Below are 17,591 nucleotides of genomic sequence, written 5' to 3' on the forward strand. Positions count from 1 at the left end.
AGACAGTCAGAACCTTTCTCCCAGTGTGGAAATGTCCAGCACCTAGTGGGCGTAGCTCCTGAAGAAAGGGGGAAAGTTTAAAGGAGATGTACGTGGCATGTTTTTTTACGCAGAGGGTGGTGGGGGCCTGGAACGCACTGCCAGTTGAACTTGGCATCATGTTCAGCACAGAGATTGTGGGCCGAAGAGCCCGTTCTAACATAGACAATAGGTGCAGGAGGAGGCCATTCGGCCCCTCGAGCCAGCACCGCCATTCATTGTGATCATGGCTGATCATCCACAATCAGTAACCCGTGCCTGCCTTCTCCCCATACCCCTTGATTCCGCTAGCCCCTATCTAACTCTCTTTTAAATCCATCCAGTGAATTGGCCTCCACTGCCCTCTGTGGCAGAGAATTCCACAGATTCACAACTCTCTGGGAGAAAACGTTTTTTTCTCATCTCAGTTTTAAATGGCTTCCCCTTTATTCTTAGACTGTGTGGCCCCTGGTTCTGGATTCCCCCCAACATTGGGAACGTTTTTCCTGCATCTAGCTTGTCCAGTCCCTTTTATAAATTTATACGTTTCGATAAGATCCCCTCTCATCCTTCTAAACTCCAGGTATTTATTCACAAAACGCTGGAGTAACTCAGCAGGTCGGGCAGCATTTCAGGAGAGAAGGAATGGGTGACGTTTTGGGTCGAGACCCTTCTTCAGACTGCCTCAGTGAATACAAGCCCAGTCTTTCCAATCTTACCTCATGTGACAGTCCCGCCATCCCGGGGATTAACCTGATGAACCTACGCTGCACTGCCTCAATAGCAAGGACGTCCTTCCTCAAATTCCTGTCCTGTGCTGTTGTGCGTTCTATGTTCTATGTTCTGGACAGCGTAGGTTTAAGGTGAGGTTTACAGGAGATGTGGGGGACAGGCTTTTTTTTGCAGACAGAGTGTAACAAAAAAAGTAGTGAGTGCCTGGAACAGAGTAAGAGGGGTGGTAGTGGAGCAGAGATGACAGGGGCTTTCAAGAGCCTTTTAGATTGGCACACGGTGGCGCAGCGGTAGAGTTGCTGCCTCACAGCGCCGGAGACACGGGTTCCACTCCAACTACGGGCGCCGTCTTTACCAGAGTTTGCACGTTCTCCCCGTGACCTGCGTGGGTTTTCTCCGAGATCTCCGGTTTCCTCCCGAGCTCCAACGACGTGCGGGTTAGTAGGGTCATTGGCTTGGTGTGCGTGTAAATTGTCCCTGGTGTGTGTGTGTCAGGTAATTTTAATGTGCATTTGGCCCGGGCAGCTGCAGTCTGATACGTGTGCGATAACGTGAGTGTGCAGAGATTGAAATCTGGGTGTTAACCGGAAGCTTCCATCTCTCCACAGGAACAAGATGACCCGAACAAGCAAGCCACTAGCTGGCCTGATTACTACATTGACCGGATCAACTCCATGGCTGCAGTAAGTAATCAGGTCGTAAGGGATAGCAGCAGAATTAGGCCATTGGGCCCATCAGGTCTACTCCGCCATTCAATCACGGCTGATCTATCTCTCCCTCCTAACCCCATTCTCCTGCCTTCTCCCCATAACCCCTGACACCCGCACTGATCAAGAATCCATCTACCTCTGCCTTAAATATATCCACTGACTTGGCCTCCACAGCCTTCTGTGGCAAAGAATTCCACAGATTCACCACCCTCTGACTAAAGAAACTCCTCCTCATCTCCTTCTTAAAGGAACGTTCTTTGATTCTGAGCTCTGGTCCTAGACTCTCCCACTAGTGGAAGCATCCTAGCTCACAGACGGCCATCAACCAATGCTGCCAATGCGTTTACCATCGTCCTCTCTACGTCTAGCCAAACCACCCTCATCACTTTCCGGGTCTTGCTGAGTGCACCAATGTTCATTGTGCCTTCCCTAACTGCCCCTGTGACAGTGATGGTGGCTTCACCTTGTCCTTAGAACATGGAGTATAGATTATAGGATATAGATCATAGAATATAGATTATAGAATATAAAACGTAGAACAAAGAACATAGAACAGAATATAGACTATAAAACAATGAACAGATCATAGGCCAGAGAACATAGATCATACACCAGAGAACATGGATCATTGACCAGAGAACATGGATCATTGACCAGAGAACATGGATCATAGACCAGAGAACATGGATCATAGACCAGAGAACATGGATCATTGACCAGAGAACATGGATCATAGACCAGAGAACATAGAACAAGAACATAAATCATAGAACATAGACCAGAGAACATAGATCATAGACCAGAGAACATAGAACAAGAACATAGAACAAGAACATAGATCATAGAACATAGACCAGAGAACATAGATCATAGACCAGAGAACATAGAACATAGAACAAGAACATAGATCATAGAACATAGAATATAGAATATAAAACAATGAACAGAGAACATAGATCATAGACTAGAGAACACAGATGATAGACCAGAGATCATAGAACCATAGATCATAGACCAGAGAAGACAGATGATAGACCAGAGAACATAGATCATAGACCAGAGAACATAGGTCATGGACCAGAGAACATGGATCATTGACCAGACAACATGGATCATAGACCAGAGAACATGGATCACAGACCAGAGAATATGGATCATTGACCAGAGAACATGGATCATAGACCAGAGAACATAAACCAGGGAACACAGATTATAGACCAGAGAACATAGATCATAGACCAGGGAACACGGATCATAGACCAGAGAACATGGATCACGGAGATGAGGAAAAACTTTTTCAGTCAGAGAGTTGTGAATCTGTGGAATTCTCTGCCTCAGAAGGCAGTGGAGGCCAATTCTCTGAATGCATTCAAGAGAGAGCTGGATAGAGCTCTTAAGGATAGCGGAGTCAGGGGGTGTGGGGAGAAGGCAGGAACGGGGTACTGATTGAGAATGATCAGCCATGATCACAGAGAATGGCGGTGCTGGCTCGAAGGGCCGAATGGCCTCCTCCTGCACCTATTGTCTATTGTCTATTGTCTTTGGGACGTGGGAGGAAGCGGGATACAAAAGCCCCCACACGAACCCAAAGCACCGGGCGAACCCGCAGATTCCACACGGTCAGGGTCAGGTCTCTGCGGAGCTGTGAGGCAGCAGCACTACCAGCTGTGCCGACATAGAGCTGCTTCGTGGTTTGTTGAAGACTTCCTGGACAGACTTCCGAGGTGGTTGGCTGTGAAATCAGGCCCCGCGAGCTATTGATGGGATTGTTCTGAGTTCCCGCACTAAATCGGTGGGTTAACATAGAAACATAGAAAATAGGTGCAGGAGGTGGCCATTTGGCCCTTCGAGCCAACACCGCCATTCATTGGAACATAGAAAATAGGTGCAGGAGGAGGCCATTCGGCCCTTCGAGCTAGCACCGCCATTCATTGTGATCATGGCCATTTAGAACGGAGATGAGGAAAAACTTTTTCAGTCAGAGAGTTGTAAATCTGTGGAATTCTCTGCTTCAGAAGGCAGTGGAGGCCAATTCTCTGAATGTATTCAAGAGAGAGCTAGATAGAGCTCTTAAGGATAGCGGAGTCTGGGGGTATGGGGAGAAGGCAGGAACGGGGTACTGATTGAGAATGATCAGCCATGATCACATTGAAAGGCGGTGCTGGCTCGAAGGGCCGAATGGCCTCCTCCTGTGCCTATTGTCTATTGTCTATTGTCTATTATCATAGACCAGAGAACATGGGTCATAGAATACAGAATAGAAAAATGTAGAACAGAGAGCATAGATCGTAGAATATTGAACGCTGAACATAGATATAGAATATAATGTAGATCACAGATTATACATCATAGAATATAGAACATGGGACAAAACATAGATTATAGAACATACAACAGAAAATAGATCATAGAACACAAAACATAGATCATAGATCATAGAACATGGAACATAGAACATACAAGAGAGCAGCACAGAATGCTGCCTGGATTAGAGGGTATTAACTACAGGGAAAGTGTGTGGGAAATAACTGCAGATGCTGGTTTAAATCGAAGGTAGGCACAAAATGCTGGAGTAACTCAGCGGGTCAGGCAGCATCTCTGGAGAGAAGGAATGGGTGACGTTTTGGGTCGAGACCCTTCTTCAGACTGAGGAAGGGTCTCGACCCCAGGGCGTCACCCATTCCTTCTCTCCAGAGATGCTGCCTGACCTGCTGAGTTACTCCAGCATTTTGTGCCTAGATAGAGCTCTTAAGGATAGCGGAGTCAGGGGGTATGGGGAGAAGGCAGGAACGGGGTACTGATTGAGAATGATCAGCCATGATCATGGTGAATGGCGGTGCTGGCTCGAAGGGCCGAATGTCCTCCTCCTGCACCTATTGTCTATTGTCTATCTATTTTCTGTTGTATGTTCTATAATCTGTATTCTTTCCCATGTTCTATATTCTATGATGTAGATGACCTGGGAATCATGTTCAGCACGGTCATTGTGGGCCGAAGGGCCTGTTGCTGTTCTGTACAGCTGCACCAACCACACCAATCTGCAAAGTGGTTAGATGGGTTACCTGAAGTCTCGATGGGGACAAGTGTCACTTGAGGAGATGGAGGGGCAGGAGAATCATGTTTCTTCTGGTTTTTGGCAAAGAGTTGCAGGTAAACCAGTCACTGAAGGTAAGCGTGCAGGCACAGCAGGCAGTGAAGAAAGCTAATGGCATGTTGGCCTTCATAACGAGAAGAGTTGAGCACAGGAGTAAAGAGGTCCTTCTGCAGTTGTACAGGGCCCTGGTGAGACCACTCCTGGAGTATTGCGTGCAGTTTTGGTCTCCCAATTTGAGGAAGGTCGTCCTTGCTATTGAGGCAGTGCAGCGTAAGTTCACGAGGTTAATCCCTGGGATGGCGGGACTGTCATATGAGGAAAGATATAAAGAGACGTATAAAATTATAAAAAGAGTGGACAAGCAAGATGCAGGAAACATGTTCCCAATGTTGGGGGAGTCCGGAACCAGGGGTCACAGTTTAAGAATAAAGGGGTAGGCCATTTAGAACGGGGATGAGGAAAAGCTATTTCACCCAGAGAGTTGTGAATTTGTGGAATTCTCTGTCACAGAGGGCAGTGGAGACCAATTCACTGGATGAATTTAAAAGAGAGTTAGATAGAGCTCTAGGGGCTAGCGGAATCAAGGGATATGGGGAGAAGGCAGGCACGGGTTACTGATTGTGGATGATCAGCCATGATCACAATGAATGGCGGTGCTGGCTCGAAGGGCCGAATGGCCTCCTCCTGCACCTTTCTATGTTCTATGTTCCATGTTCTATGATCTATGATCTATGTTTTGTATTCTATTATCTATTTTCTGTTGTATGTTCTATAATCTATGTTCTGTCCCATGTTCTATATTCTATGATGTATATTCTAAGATCTACATTATATTCTATATCTATGCTCAGCGTTCAATATTCTACGATCTATTCTCTCTGTTCTACATTTTTCTGTATTCTATGATCCATGTTCTCTGGTCTATGATCCATGTTCTCTGGTCTATGATCCATGTTCTCTGGTCTATGATCCATGTTCACTGGTCTATGATCCATGTTCTCTGGTCTATGATCCATGTTCTCTGGTCTATGATCCATGTTCTCTGGTCTATGATCTATGTTCTCTGGTCTATGATCTATGTTCTCTGGTCTATGATCCATGTTCTCTGGTCTATGATCCATGTTCTCTGGTCTATGATCTGTGTTCTCTGATGATCCATGTTCTCTGGTCTATGATCCATGTTCTCTGGTCTATGATCCGTGTTCTCCGGTTTATGATCCATGTTCTCTGGTCTATGATCCATGTTCTCTGGTCTATGATCCATGTTCTCTGGTCTATGATCCGTGTTCTCTGGTCTATGATCCATGTTCTCTGGTCTATGATCCATGTTCTCTGGTCTAGATCCATGTTCTCTGGTCTACGATCCATGTTCTCTGGTCTATGATCCATGTTCTCTGGTCTATGATCCATGTTCTCTGGTCTATGATCCATGTTCTCTGGTCTACGATCCATGTTCTCTGGTCTATGATCCATGTTCTCTGGTCTACGATCCATGTTCTCTGGTCTATGATCCATGTTCTCTGGTCTACGATCCATGTTCTCTGGTCTATGTTAAACCAGTGGCTACCTGCAGATGATCTGAGAGCAGTTTATCTCCTTGTAAGTCAGTGGAAATGGGGTTGGATGTGAGGGTGTGCACTGAGAGAGGAGTGCCTATCCCCTTCTCACAGGGATGTGGGTGCGTGTGGGTCACCAAGGGGCTCATTCATAGCCAGGTTTAGGTTGAGGTTTAATATCGTCGCGCGCATCGAGGTACAATGACAAGCTTTCGTGTGCAATGCCATCCAGTCAAAGGAAAGGCTTTGCACGAATGCAATCAAACCGCCCACAGCACACAGGTAAAGGATAAAGGGCACGTCATTCAGAGCAAGGTAAAGTCCGATTAAAGATAGTGCAAAGGTCTCCAATGGGGTAGGTGGGAAGTCAGGACCGCACTCAAATCTGCTGATATTATATATGAATATTGGAGGAACAGCACCTCATATTTCGCCTGGGCAGCTTGCAGCCCAGTGGTATGAACATTGACTTCTCCAACTTTAGATAGTTCCCTCTGTCCCTCTCTTCCCCTCCCCCTTCCCAGATCTCCCTCTGTCTTCCTGTCTCCACCTATATCCTTCCTTTGTCCCGGCCCCCTGACATCAGTCTGAAGAAGGGTCTCGACCCGAAACGTCACCCATTCCTTCTCTCCCGAGATGCTGCCTGACCCGCTGAGTTACTCCAGCATTTTGTGAATAAATACCTTCGATTTGTACCAGCATCTGCAGTTATTCTCTTATATATGAATACAATCAGGCCAAACTCAAGCACAACAGGTAGAGCAATGGGGGAGATACAGAGTGCAGAATATAGTTCTCAGCATTGTAGCGCACCGGTTCCACAGACAAAGTCCAATGTCCGCAATGGGGTAGAGGTGAATCGGACGGGACCCTAGCTTGTGGAAGGGCCGTTCAGAAGCCTGATAACAGAGGGGAAGATGCTGTTCCTGAGTCTGGTGGTGCGCGCTTTCAAGCTTCTGTACCTTCTGTTGGACGGGAGCGGGGAGAAGAAGGAACGACCGGGGTGGGACAAGTCCTTGATTGTGTCGGCTGCTTTCCCGGGGCAGCGTGAGGTGTGGATGGAGTCGACGGTGGTCCGGGTTACAGCTTTCTGTCTCTTTTGCAGATGCAGACAGTGTTCGCTTTCGATGAAGAGGAGATGGAAATGAGGAACACGATTGTGGAGGGGCTGAAGACGGCCTTGAGGACACAGCCAATGAGGTACCGTATCGGAGGGAGACAGAGCGGCCTGTTTACGATCAGTTTCTTCTGCTGGCTCAGTGGCGCAGAGTTAGAGATGCTGCCTTACAGCGCTTACAGCGCCAGAGACCCCGGGTTCCATCCTGACTGGACTAGTGCTGTCTGGACTGAGTTTGTACGTTCTCCCCGTGACCTGCGTGGGTTTTCACCGGGTGCTCCGGCTTCCACCCACACTCCAAAGACGTGCGGGTTTGTAGGTTAATTGGCTTCTGTAGATTGTAAATTGTGTAGGGTAGTGCGAGTGTACAGGGCTTCGGTAAAATTGTCCCCGGATGTGTAGGGAGCGGATGCCAGAGTGGTCTAACATAGAATAAGAAAATAACTGCAGGTGCTGGTACAAATCGAAGGTATTTATTCACAAAATGCTGGAGTAACTCAGCGGGTCAGGCAGCATCTCGGGAGAGAAGGAATGGGCGACGTTTCGGGGTCGAGACCCTTCTTCAGACTGATGTCAGGGGGGGGCGGGACAAAGGAAGGATATAGGTGGAGACAGGAAGATAGAGGGAGATCTGGGAAGGAGGAGGGGAAGAGAGGGACAGAGGAACTAACATAGAACTCGTGTACGGGAAGAGACCGCTGGCCGGCGCGGACTCGGTGGGCCCAAGGTCCTGTTTCCACGCTGTATCTCCGGAATCAAACGCAAGAAGTGAAACCATCTCTTATTTGCCCGCACGTGATCCATATCCCTCCATTCCCAGCATATCCACGTGCCGATCCAAAAGCCTCTTCAACGCCACAGCAGCATCTGCGTCCACCGCCGCCCTTGGGCGCGCGTTCCAGGCACCCACCACCCTCTGCGTGGAAAACTCGCACATCTCCTTTAAACTACGCCCCTCTCACCTTGTTTTTTTCCCGCCCAATCTACTTGTGTTGATCCTTCTTTAAAAATGGCTGAGGCCGATAAACTCTACGCTTCCTACATGCAAGTGTTTTTCTCGGTAATGGGGTGGTGGGTGGGTGGGAGGGGGAGGGCGGGGGGCTGGGGTGGGGGGGGGGGGGGTGGAGTGATGTCCAAGTTGACTGGGATCTTTCAGACGATAAAAACTAAAAACAAAACGGTGCTGAATCAATGCTATCCCTTTACCTCTGCTTTCCCGTATAATTAGTCATGCCAGGGTTTTGGCCTTAACGCTGTTCAAACTGGCAGCTGCCGTATTTGGTTTATTCATCTCCAATTAACGTCAGTGGGAGCACGGCGAAGCATTGGGGAAAAAAAGAATAGTCTCTGTTCCCCGCGCGAGGTTTTTCACTTCAAAGACTGCGAAATCCTTTAACGCTGAAAGCTAGTCTCCATCAGAACTTTCACCTTCGCTAACGCATCAGTGGGGTGGTGTGGCCCTTTCCCAATCCCGGACTGAGGCCTGGACTTTAGGCTTTAGAGATGCAGCGCGGAAACAGGCCCTTCGGCCCACCGAGTCCGCGCCGACCAGCGATCGCCCAGCACATTAGCACTGTCCAGCACCACACACTCCGGACAAATTACAACTTTACTGAAGCCAAATTAACCTTAACCGCCCAGATTAACCACCCAGAGAGTTGCGAATTCACCCAGAGAGTTGTGAATTTACCCATGGAGTTGCAAATTCACCCAGAGAGTTGCGAATTCACCCAGAGAGTTGCGAATTCACCCAGAGAGTTGCAAATTCACCCAGAGAGTTGCAAATTCGCCCAGAGAGTTGTAGATTCACCATGGAGTTGTGAATTCACCCAGAGAGTTGTGAATTCACCCAGAGAGTTGCGAATTCACCCAGAGAGTTGCGAATTCACCCAGAGAGTTGCAATTTCACCCAGGGAGTTGTGATTCACCGAGAGAGTTGTGAATTCACCCAGAGAGTTGCGAATTCACCCAGAGAGTTGTGAATTCACCCAGAGAGTTGCTATTTCACCCAGAGAGTTGTGAATTCACCCATGGAGTTGCAAATTCACCCAGAGAGTTGCGAATTCACCCAGAGAGTTGCAAATTCACCCAGAGAGTTGCAAATTCACCCAGAGAGTTGCAAATTCACCCAGAGAGTTGTGGATTCACCATGGAGTTGCGAATTCACCTAGAGAGTTGTGAATTCTCCCATGGAGTTGCGAATTCACCCAGAGAGTTGGGAATTTACCCAGAGAGTTGCGAATTCACCCATGGAGTTGTGAATTTACCCAGAGGATTGTGAATACACCCAGAGAGTTGTGAATTCACCCAGAGAGTTGTGAATTCACCCAGAGAGTTGCGAATTCACCCAGAGAGTCGCGAATTCACCCAGAGAGTTGCGAATTCACCCAAAGAGTTGCGAATTCACCCAGAGAGTCGCGGATTCACCCAGAGAGTCGCGAATGGCGGAATAGACTTGATGGGCCGCGTGGGCTGATTCTACTCCTATGACCTTATGACCAAAGTCTTGGTCAGCTGCCTTTGACTCTTAAACTCAATGCCCCGACCAATGAAGGCAATCGTGCCACGTGCCTTCTTTACCACTCTGCCTACTTGTGCTGCCACTTTCAGGGAGTGATGGACGTGTAGCCCCAAGTCCCCTCTGTATCTGCACCCTCTCTGGTGCATTTCTCCTTGCGGGGGACGGTTTTGACGCCCGCCGTGCCGCGTTTCTCTCCCCGCAGGTTCGTGACGCGGTTCATCGAGCTGGACGGGCTGACCTGCTTGCTGAACTTCCTAAGGAGCATGGCCTACGACACGTCGGAGAGCCGGGTCCACACGTCGGTCATCGGCTGCATCAAGGCTCTGATGAACAACTCCCAGGGGCGGGCCCACGTGCTGGCCCACCCGGAGAGCATCAACGTCATCTCCCACAGCCTGCGCTCGGAGAACGTCAAGACCAAGATCGCCGTGCTGGAGATCCTGGGGGCGGTCTGCCTGGTGCCGGGAGGCCACAAGAAAGTACTGCAGGCAATGTTGCACTACCAGATCTACGCCGCAGAGAGAACCCGCTTCCAGGTAACACACACCCTCCTCTTTGACACTTTAGTTTCGGGATACATCGTGGAAACAGGCTCCTTCGGCCCACCGGGTCCGCGCCGACCAGCGATCCCCGCTCACTAGCACTACCCTACACCCACCACGGACATTGTCTACATTTACACCAAGCCAATAAACCCACAAACCTGCACGTCATTGGAGTGCGGGGGAAAAGATTTAATAGGAATCCGAGGGGTAACTTTTTCACACAAAGGGTGGTGGGTGTGTGGAACAAGCTGCCAGAGGAGGTAGTTGAGGCTGGGACTATCCCGTCGTTTACGAAACTGTTGTACAGGTATGATAGGTTTGGAGGGATATGGACCAAACGCGGGCAGGTGGGACTAGTGCAGCTGGGACGTTGTTGGCCGGTGTGGGCGAGTTGGGCTGAAGGGCCTGTTTCCACACTGTATCACTCTATGACTTAAACTAAACTAAACTACATTCAAAGATACAGCGTTGTAACAGGCCCTTCGGCCCATCGAGTCCAGGCCAGCCATCGATCACCCATTCACACTAGTTCCATATTATCCCACGTTCCCATCCATTCCCTCCACACTAGAGGGCAATTCACAGAGGGCCAATTCACCTACAAACCCGCACCTCATTGAGACGTGGTGGGAAACTGGAGCACCTGGAGGAAACCCACGAGGTCCACAGGGAGAAGGTGCAAACTTCACACGCGCACAGACAGACAGCACCCGAGGTGGGGATCGAACCTGGGCCTATGGCTCAGCAAGGAGGCAGCTCTACCAGCTGTACCACACGGCTGCCAAAGATTAATTGCCCCCAGTGTATGGCTGTGTGGGATCTGGGGGAATTGTTGTAAAAGAGAGTCAAATAGGATTATAACAGATAGACAATAGACAATAGGCAATAGGTGCAGGAGGAGGCCATTCGGCCCTTCGAGCCAGCACCGCCATTCAATGTGATCATGGCTGATCATTCTCAAATAGTACCCCGTTCCTGCCTTCTCCCCGTACCCCCTGACTCCGCTATCCTTAAGAGCTCTATCTAGCTCTCTCTTGAATGCATTCAGAGAATTGGCCTCCACTGCCTTCTGAGGCAGAGAACTCCACAGATTCACAACTCTCTGACTGAAAAAGTTTTTCCTTATCTCTGTTCTAAATGGATGAGAGTAAGACCAGCATTTGATGGGTCAGTATAGACTCAATGGGCCGAAGAGCCTGCTTCTTAACTTTGTCACTCCTCATGTGGCTACTTTGCAGACAGTGAGTGTGGGAGGCACAGTTTTCAGAGAGATGAGAAGCATTTAAGCCTTGACCACTTTAGTTTAGTTTAGTTTAGTTTAGAGATACAGCGCGGAAACAGGACTTTCGGCCCACCGGGTCCGCGCCGACCAGCGATCCCCGCACACTAACACCATCCTACACCCACCAGGGACAATTTTTACATTTACCAAGCTAATTAACCTAAATACCTGCACGTCTTTGGAGTGCGGGAGGAAACCGAAGATCTCGGAGAAAACCCACGCAGGTCACGGGGGGAACGTACAAACTCCGTACAGACCCGTAGTCGGGATGGAACCCGGGTCTCCGGCGCTGCATTCGCTGTAAGGCGGCAACTCTACCGCTGTGCCACCGTGACCGCCCTTGTTGAAACCACTCGTTGAAAGTCCTTCCACTCCTCTCCTCCACAGACGCTGCTGAATGAATTGGACAAGAGCACTGGAAGATACAGAGATGAGGTTCACCTGAAAACGGCCATCATGTCCTTCATCAACGCTGTGTTGAATGCCGGCGCCGGAGAGGTAAGTTGCGCTGCTTTCTCCGGCGTCGCCGCCTCTCAATCAAGTCAAGTTTATTTGTCACATACACACACACGATGTGCAGTGAAATGAAAGTGGCAATGCCTGCGGATTGTGCACAAAACAGAATTACAGTTACAGCATATAAATAAAAGTTAATAAAGTTAATATAGAGAAGACAATATTTAGTCCCTGGAGTTATAAAAGTTAACAGTCCTGATGGCCTGTGGGAAGAAACTCCGTCTCATCCTCTCTGTTTTCACAGCGTGTCAGCGGAGGCGTTTGCCTGATCGTAGCATCTGGAACAGTCCGTTGCTGGGGTGGCAGGGGTCCCCCATAATGTTGCTGGCTCTGGATCTGCACATCCTGATGTATAGGTCCTGCAGGGGGACGAGTGTAGTTCCCAAGGTGCGTTCTGCCGAACGCACTACTCTCTGCAGGGCCATCCTGTCCTGGGCAGAGCTGTTCCCAAACCAGACTGTGATGTTGCCGGACAGGATGCTCTCTACAGCCCCAGAGTAGAAGCAATGAAGGATCCTCAGAGAGACTCTGAATTTCCTCAACTGTCTAAGGTGGTAAAGGCGCTGCTTTGCCTTACCCACCAGTGCGGCAATGTGTGTTATCCATGTCAGATCCTCTGTGATGTGGACTCCCAGGTATTTAAAACTCTCGGCTTTGCGTCGCCTCATCGCGGCGACCGCCAAAAGATTCGTAGCCCTTCATGTAAAGGGAGAGCACAGCCTGGCTCCACAAAGAGAGGGAGAGGTACTCGGCCATAATGATCAGATGATCATAAGCGATAGGAGCAGAATTAGGCCACTCGGCCCATCCGACGCATACTGACCACAAAGGCTCCACACAGAACGAGGGGGAATTGCTCATTCATCCGTTTGCACTTGCAATCTCAGATAGAAACTTTAACCCCCTACAAATAATGTTCAGAGCTAAAGAAAGAACACTCCCTGACTGTACCCAAGGTTTGTTTTCAGTGAGGGAGAGCAGGTATCCACTCAGGGGAAATTATAGGTTTGAAAAAAAGAGGGTAAGGACCAGTGTGAAAAATAGATGTGTGACTGTTAAAGGGGTCAATTTATGGAATAGTTGCAACAATGAATTCAAAGAATGTAGTAATGTGTGTAAATTCAAGAAAATGGTCAAAAATATTATATTTGAAAAGTACAAAATATGTGATAGACAATAGACAATAGACAATAATATAATTTCATATATGTATAATTATAATTTCATTATATGTATAATTATAAACATATAATTTCCCCAGGGGTAGGCCATTCGGCTCTTCGAGCCAGCACCAACATTCAATGTGATCATGGCTGATCATTCACAATCAGTACCCCGTTCCTGCCTTCTCCCCATACCCCCTGACTCCGCTCTATCTAGCTCTCTCTTGAATGCATTCAGAGAATTGGCCTCCACTGCCTTCAGAGGCAGAGAATTCCACAGATTCACAACTCTCTGACTGAAAAAGTTTTTCCTCATCTCCGTACTAAATGGCCTACCCCTTATTCTTAAACTGTGGACCCTAATTCTGGACTCCCCCAACATCGGGAACATGTTTCCTGCCTCTAACGTGTCCAACCCCTTAATAATCTTATATGTTTCGATAAGATCCCCTCTCATCCTTCTAAATTCCCGTGTATGCAAGCCTAGTCGCTCCAGTCTTTCAACATTTGACAGTCCCGCCACTCCGGGAATTAACCTAGCGAACCTACGCTGCACGCCCTCAATAGCAAGAATATCCTTCCTCAAATTTGGAGACCAAAACTGCACACAGTACTCCAGGTGCGGTCTCACTAGGGCCCTGTACAACTGCACACAGTACTCCAGGTGCGGTCTCACTAGGGCCCTGTACAACTGCAGAAGGACCTATTTGCCCTTGATCAGCACTGAGAAATGACTGGCATGACAGAAATGATGGTTCTTGACTATATTTGTGTTTCTTTCTATGTTTTATTTATCTGCTTCTGACTTATGATTTTGTGTTTTTTACCCGTGGTCGGGATGGAACCCGGGTCTCTGGAGCTGTGAGGCAGCAACTCTACCGCTGTGCCACCGTGCTTTGCCCTGCTTTAGATAAAGCAGGATCCCTGAGTTTAATGATGTCTTTGCTTCCTTGCAGGACAACCTGGAATTCCGATTGCACCTGCGGTATGAGTTCCTCATGCTAGGAATTCAACCCGTGATCGATAAGTTGCGCAGCCACGAGAACGCGACGTTAGACAGGTAATGGCGCAAAACGCTGGAGTAACTCAGCGGGTCAGGCAGCATCTCTGGAGAACATGGATGGGTGACGTTTCACAGAGTGCTGGAGTAACTCAGCGGGTCAGGCAGCATCTCTGGAGAACATGGATGGGTGACGTTTCACAGAGTGCTGGAGTAACTCAGCGGGTCAGGCAGCATCTGTGGAGAACGTTGACAGGTGACGTTTCACAGAGTGCTGGAGTAACTCAGCGGGTCAGGCTTAGTGTTGTTTAGCTTAGTGATAAGGTACGGAAACAGGCCCTTCGGCCCACTGAGTCCACACCGACCAGCGATCCTCCGGTACACTAACACTATCCTACACGCACGAGGGTTAATTTTACATTTTTACCAAGCCAATTAACCTGCAAACCTGCACATCTTTGGAGTGTGGGAGGAAACCGGAGCATTCGGGAAAAACCCACGCGGTCACGGGGAGAATGTACAAACTCCATATAGACAGCACCCATGGTCAGGGTCGAACCAGGGTCTCTGGCGCTGTGAGGCAACAACTCTACGTCCGAGCCACTTCTGGCAGTGGAATCAGCTTCAGTGTTTCAAAAGGAAATGGATAAATATTTGCGCAGGAAAATATTTGAAAATAAGGAAGTGTTAAGGGAGGGGGCGGGGGGGGGAATATTTGGACAACCCTTTCAAAGGGCTGGCACAGGTGTGGCAGTGAAAGGGACTCCTTTGACTCTGAGCGCCTCCTGTACCCAAAGTAAACCAAGAGCCTGAAAGTTGAAACCTAAACAAAATTGCTGGAAATCAGAAATGAAGACAGAAAACAAGTAAGTTTGTTTTCTCTCCACTCTAGTTCTGACGACCCGAGGCGCTAACTTTGTTAATGTTTCCACACATGGTTCTGACCTGCTGAGTGTTTTCATGCAGAGTTTTCTGTTTTTAACACCAAACCTTGACTGCACTCTCCGAATCCCTCACCCACTTGACTTTGCATTAGAGATACATCATGGAAACAGGCCCTTCAGCCCATCGAATCCATGCCGGCCATTGTTCACCGGTGGCGCAGCAGTAGAGTTCCATCCCGGGTCCCTCGGGTGCTGTCTGTACGGAGTTTGTACGTTCTCCCCGTGACCTGAGTGGGTTTTCTCCGGGTGCTCCGGTTTCCTCCCGCGCTCCAAAGACGTACAGGTTTGTAGGTTGATTGGCGTCGGTAAAATAATGTGTAAATTGGCCCTAGCTTGTGTGGGGACAGCACGGAAACAGGCCCTTCGGCCCACCGAGTCCGCGCCGACCAGCGATCACCCCGTACACTAACACCATCCTACGCACTGGGGAAAATTTACCGACGGCAATTAACCTACAAACCTGCACGTCTTTGGAGTGTGGGAGGAAACCAGAGCACCTGGAGAAAACCCACGCAGGTCACGGGGAGAACGTACAAACTCCATACAGACAGCACCCGTAGTCAGGATGTAATCTGGGTCTCTGGCGCTGTGAGGCAGCAACTCTACCGCTGCGCCACCGTGCCCCCCTTCGCTAGCTGCCAGCTCCAGATCCTAGTTTTATTGCGGACTCCATTTTGTTTATTAATTGGCTACTAAGATGGCGTCAGAGTGTGGCGACCGGCCCCAGAGGAGGTAGACACAAAATGCCGGAGTAACTCAGCGGGTCAGGCAACATCTCGGGAGAGAAGGAATGGGTGACGTTTCACTATCATTCCATACGTTTGCTACACTCTTTTATATCACTCTTCCCCCCTAAAGCTGTGCCACAGTGCCGCCCTTCTCCGACATGTAGAGGAACCACAGAAGTCTACTGTTTGCTGTCGATTCCAACCTGCCCCCACCGGACTAATGGCAGCATAGATACACATTGGTTCATCGTTCCACATGCCATCACTTTCTCCCAGTGGAGTTACTGGGACAAGGCTCCAGTCTTGATGGCCTTTGTGTTGCTGTTTATGGCACTCCCAGCTTGGCTTGGTATACGTGTAAGTTGCCCCGGGTGTGTGTAGGGTAGTGTTAATGTATGGGGATCGCTGGTCGACGCGGACCCGGTGGGCAGTTTTTACATTGTTACCAAGCCAATTAACTTACAAACCTGCGCGTGTTTGGAGTGTGGGAGGAAACCGGAGTTCTCGGAGAGAAAACCCACGCAGGTCACGGGGAGAACGTACAAACTCCCGTACAGACAGCGCCCGTAGTCGGGATGGAACCCGGGTCTCTAGCATTGTAAGCGCTGTAATAAATGGCCTGTCCCAGTTACACGACTTTTAAGGCGCCTGTCGGCTACTGTCAAAGCACTCTGTGAAACGTCACCTATCCATGTTCTCCAGAGATGCTGCCTGACCCGCTGAGTTACTCCAGCACTCTGTGAAACGTCACCTATCCATGTTCTCCAGAGATGCTGCCTGACCCGCTGAGTTACTCCAGCACTCTGTGAAACGTCGCCCATCCATGTTCTCCAGAGATGCTGCCTGACCCGCTGAGTTACTCCAGCACGACCAAAGTCTTCAAAGGTTTGGCTGAGGGGAGGTTGGCTGAGGGTAGACATGAACTCTGACCATTTTGCTTGTTCCCTTTGCATTCAGGCACTTAGACTTCTTTGAGATGGTCAGAAATGAAGATGAGAATGAACTAGCAAAACGACTAGACATGGTGAGTGACAAACCAAGAATTCAGCTTTGGGGTCAAATATCTTTGGCTCCACAAGATTCCATCGCATCAATGGTTTGTTAATGTTTAGAGACGCGGCATGGAAACAGGCCTGTGGCCCACCGAGTCCACGCCGACCAGCGATCCCCGCACGCTAACACTACGCCACACACACTAGGCACAATTAACAATTTTGAAGAAGCCAATTAACCTACAAACCTGCACGTCTTTGGAGTGTGGGAGGAAACCGAAGCTTCCCGGAGAAAACCCACGCAGGTCATGGGGAGAACGTACAAACTCCGTACAGACGGCACCCGTGGTCGGGATGGAACCCGGGTCTCTGGCGCCGTGAGGCAGCAACTCTGCCGCTGCGCCACCATGCAGCCCACATTATCTTTCATGTGAAGCACTTTGAGATGGTCTAAAGTGCTATGGAGATGCATGTTGTTGTAGAAAACAAAGTGCAGGAGGAACCCAGAGGGCCTTTTATTTTAGTTTAGAGATACGCCGTGGAAACAGGCCCTTCGGCCCCCCGGGTCCGCGCCGACCAGCGATCCCCGCACATTAACACAAGCCTACACACAGTAGGGACAATTTACACTAATAGCCAAGTGTACAAACCCAAGCCAATTAACCTGCAAACA

At 49.2% G+C, this 17,591-nt stretch overlaps 1 protein-coding gene across 1 annotated transcript in view; it reads left to right on the top strand.

The window, feature by feature from the left end:
• daam2 (dishevelled associated activator of morphogenesis 2) overlaps window positions 1–17,591 on the top strand; it is a 257,528-nt gene that overhangs the window by 142,188 nt on the left and 97,749 nt on the right. Inside the window, 6 exon segments of the mRNA XM_078399971.1 lie at window positions 1,359–1,433; window positions 7,216–7,310; window positions 9,951–10,284; window positions 11,963–12,073; window positions 14,211–14,314; window positions 16,884–16,950. Coding sequence (XP_078256097.1) covers window positions 1,359–1,433; window positions 7,216–7,310; window positions 9,951–10,284; window positions 11,963–12,073; window positions 14,211–14,314; window positions 16,884–16,950 — 786 coding nt within the window.

Source organism: Rhinoraja longicauda, chromosome 5 (assembly GCF_053455715.1).
Source record: "Rhinoraja longicauda isolate Sanriku21f chromosome 5, sRhiLon1.1, whole genome shotgun sequence".
Classification (NCBI taxonomy): Eukaryota; Metazoa; Chordata; class Chondrichthyes; order Rajiformes; family Arhynchobatidae; genus Rhinoraja; species Rhinoraja longicauda.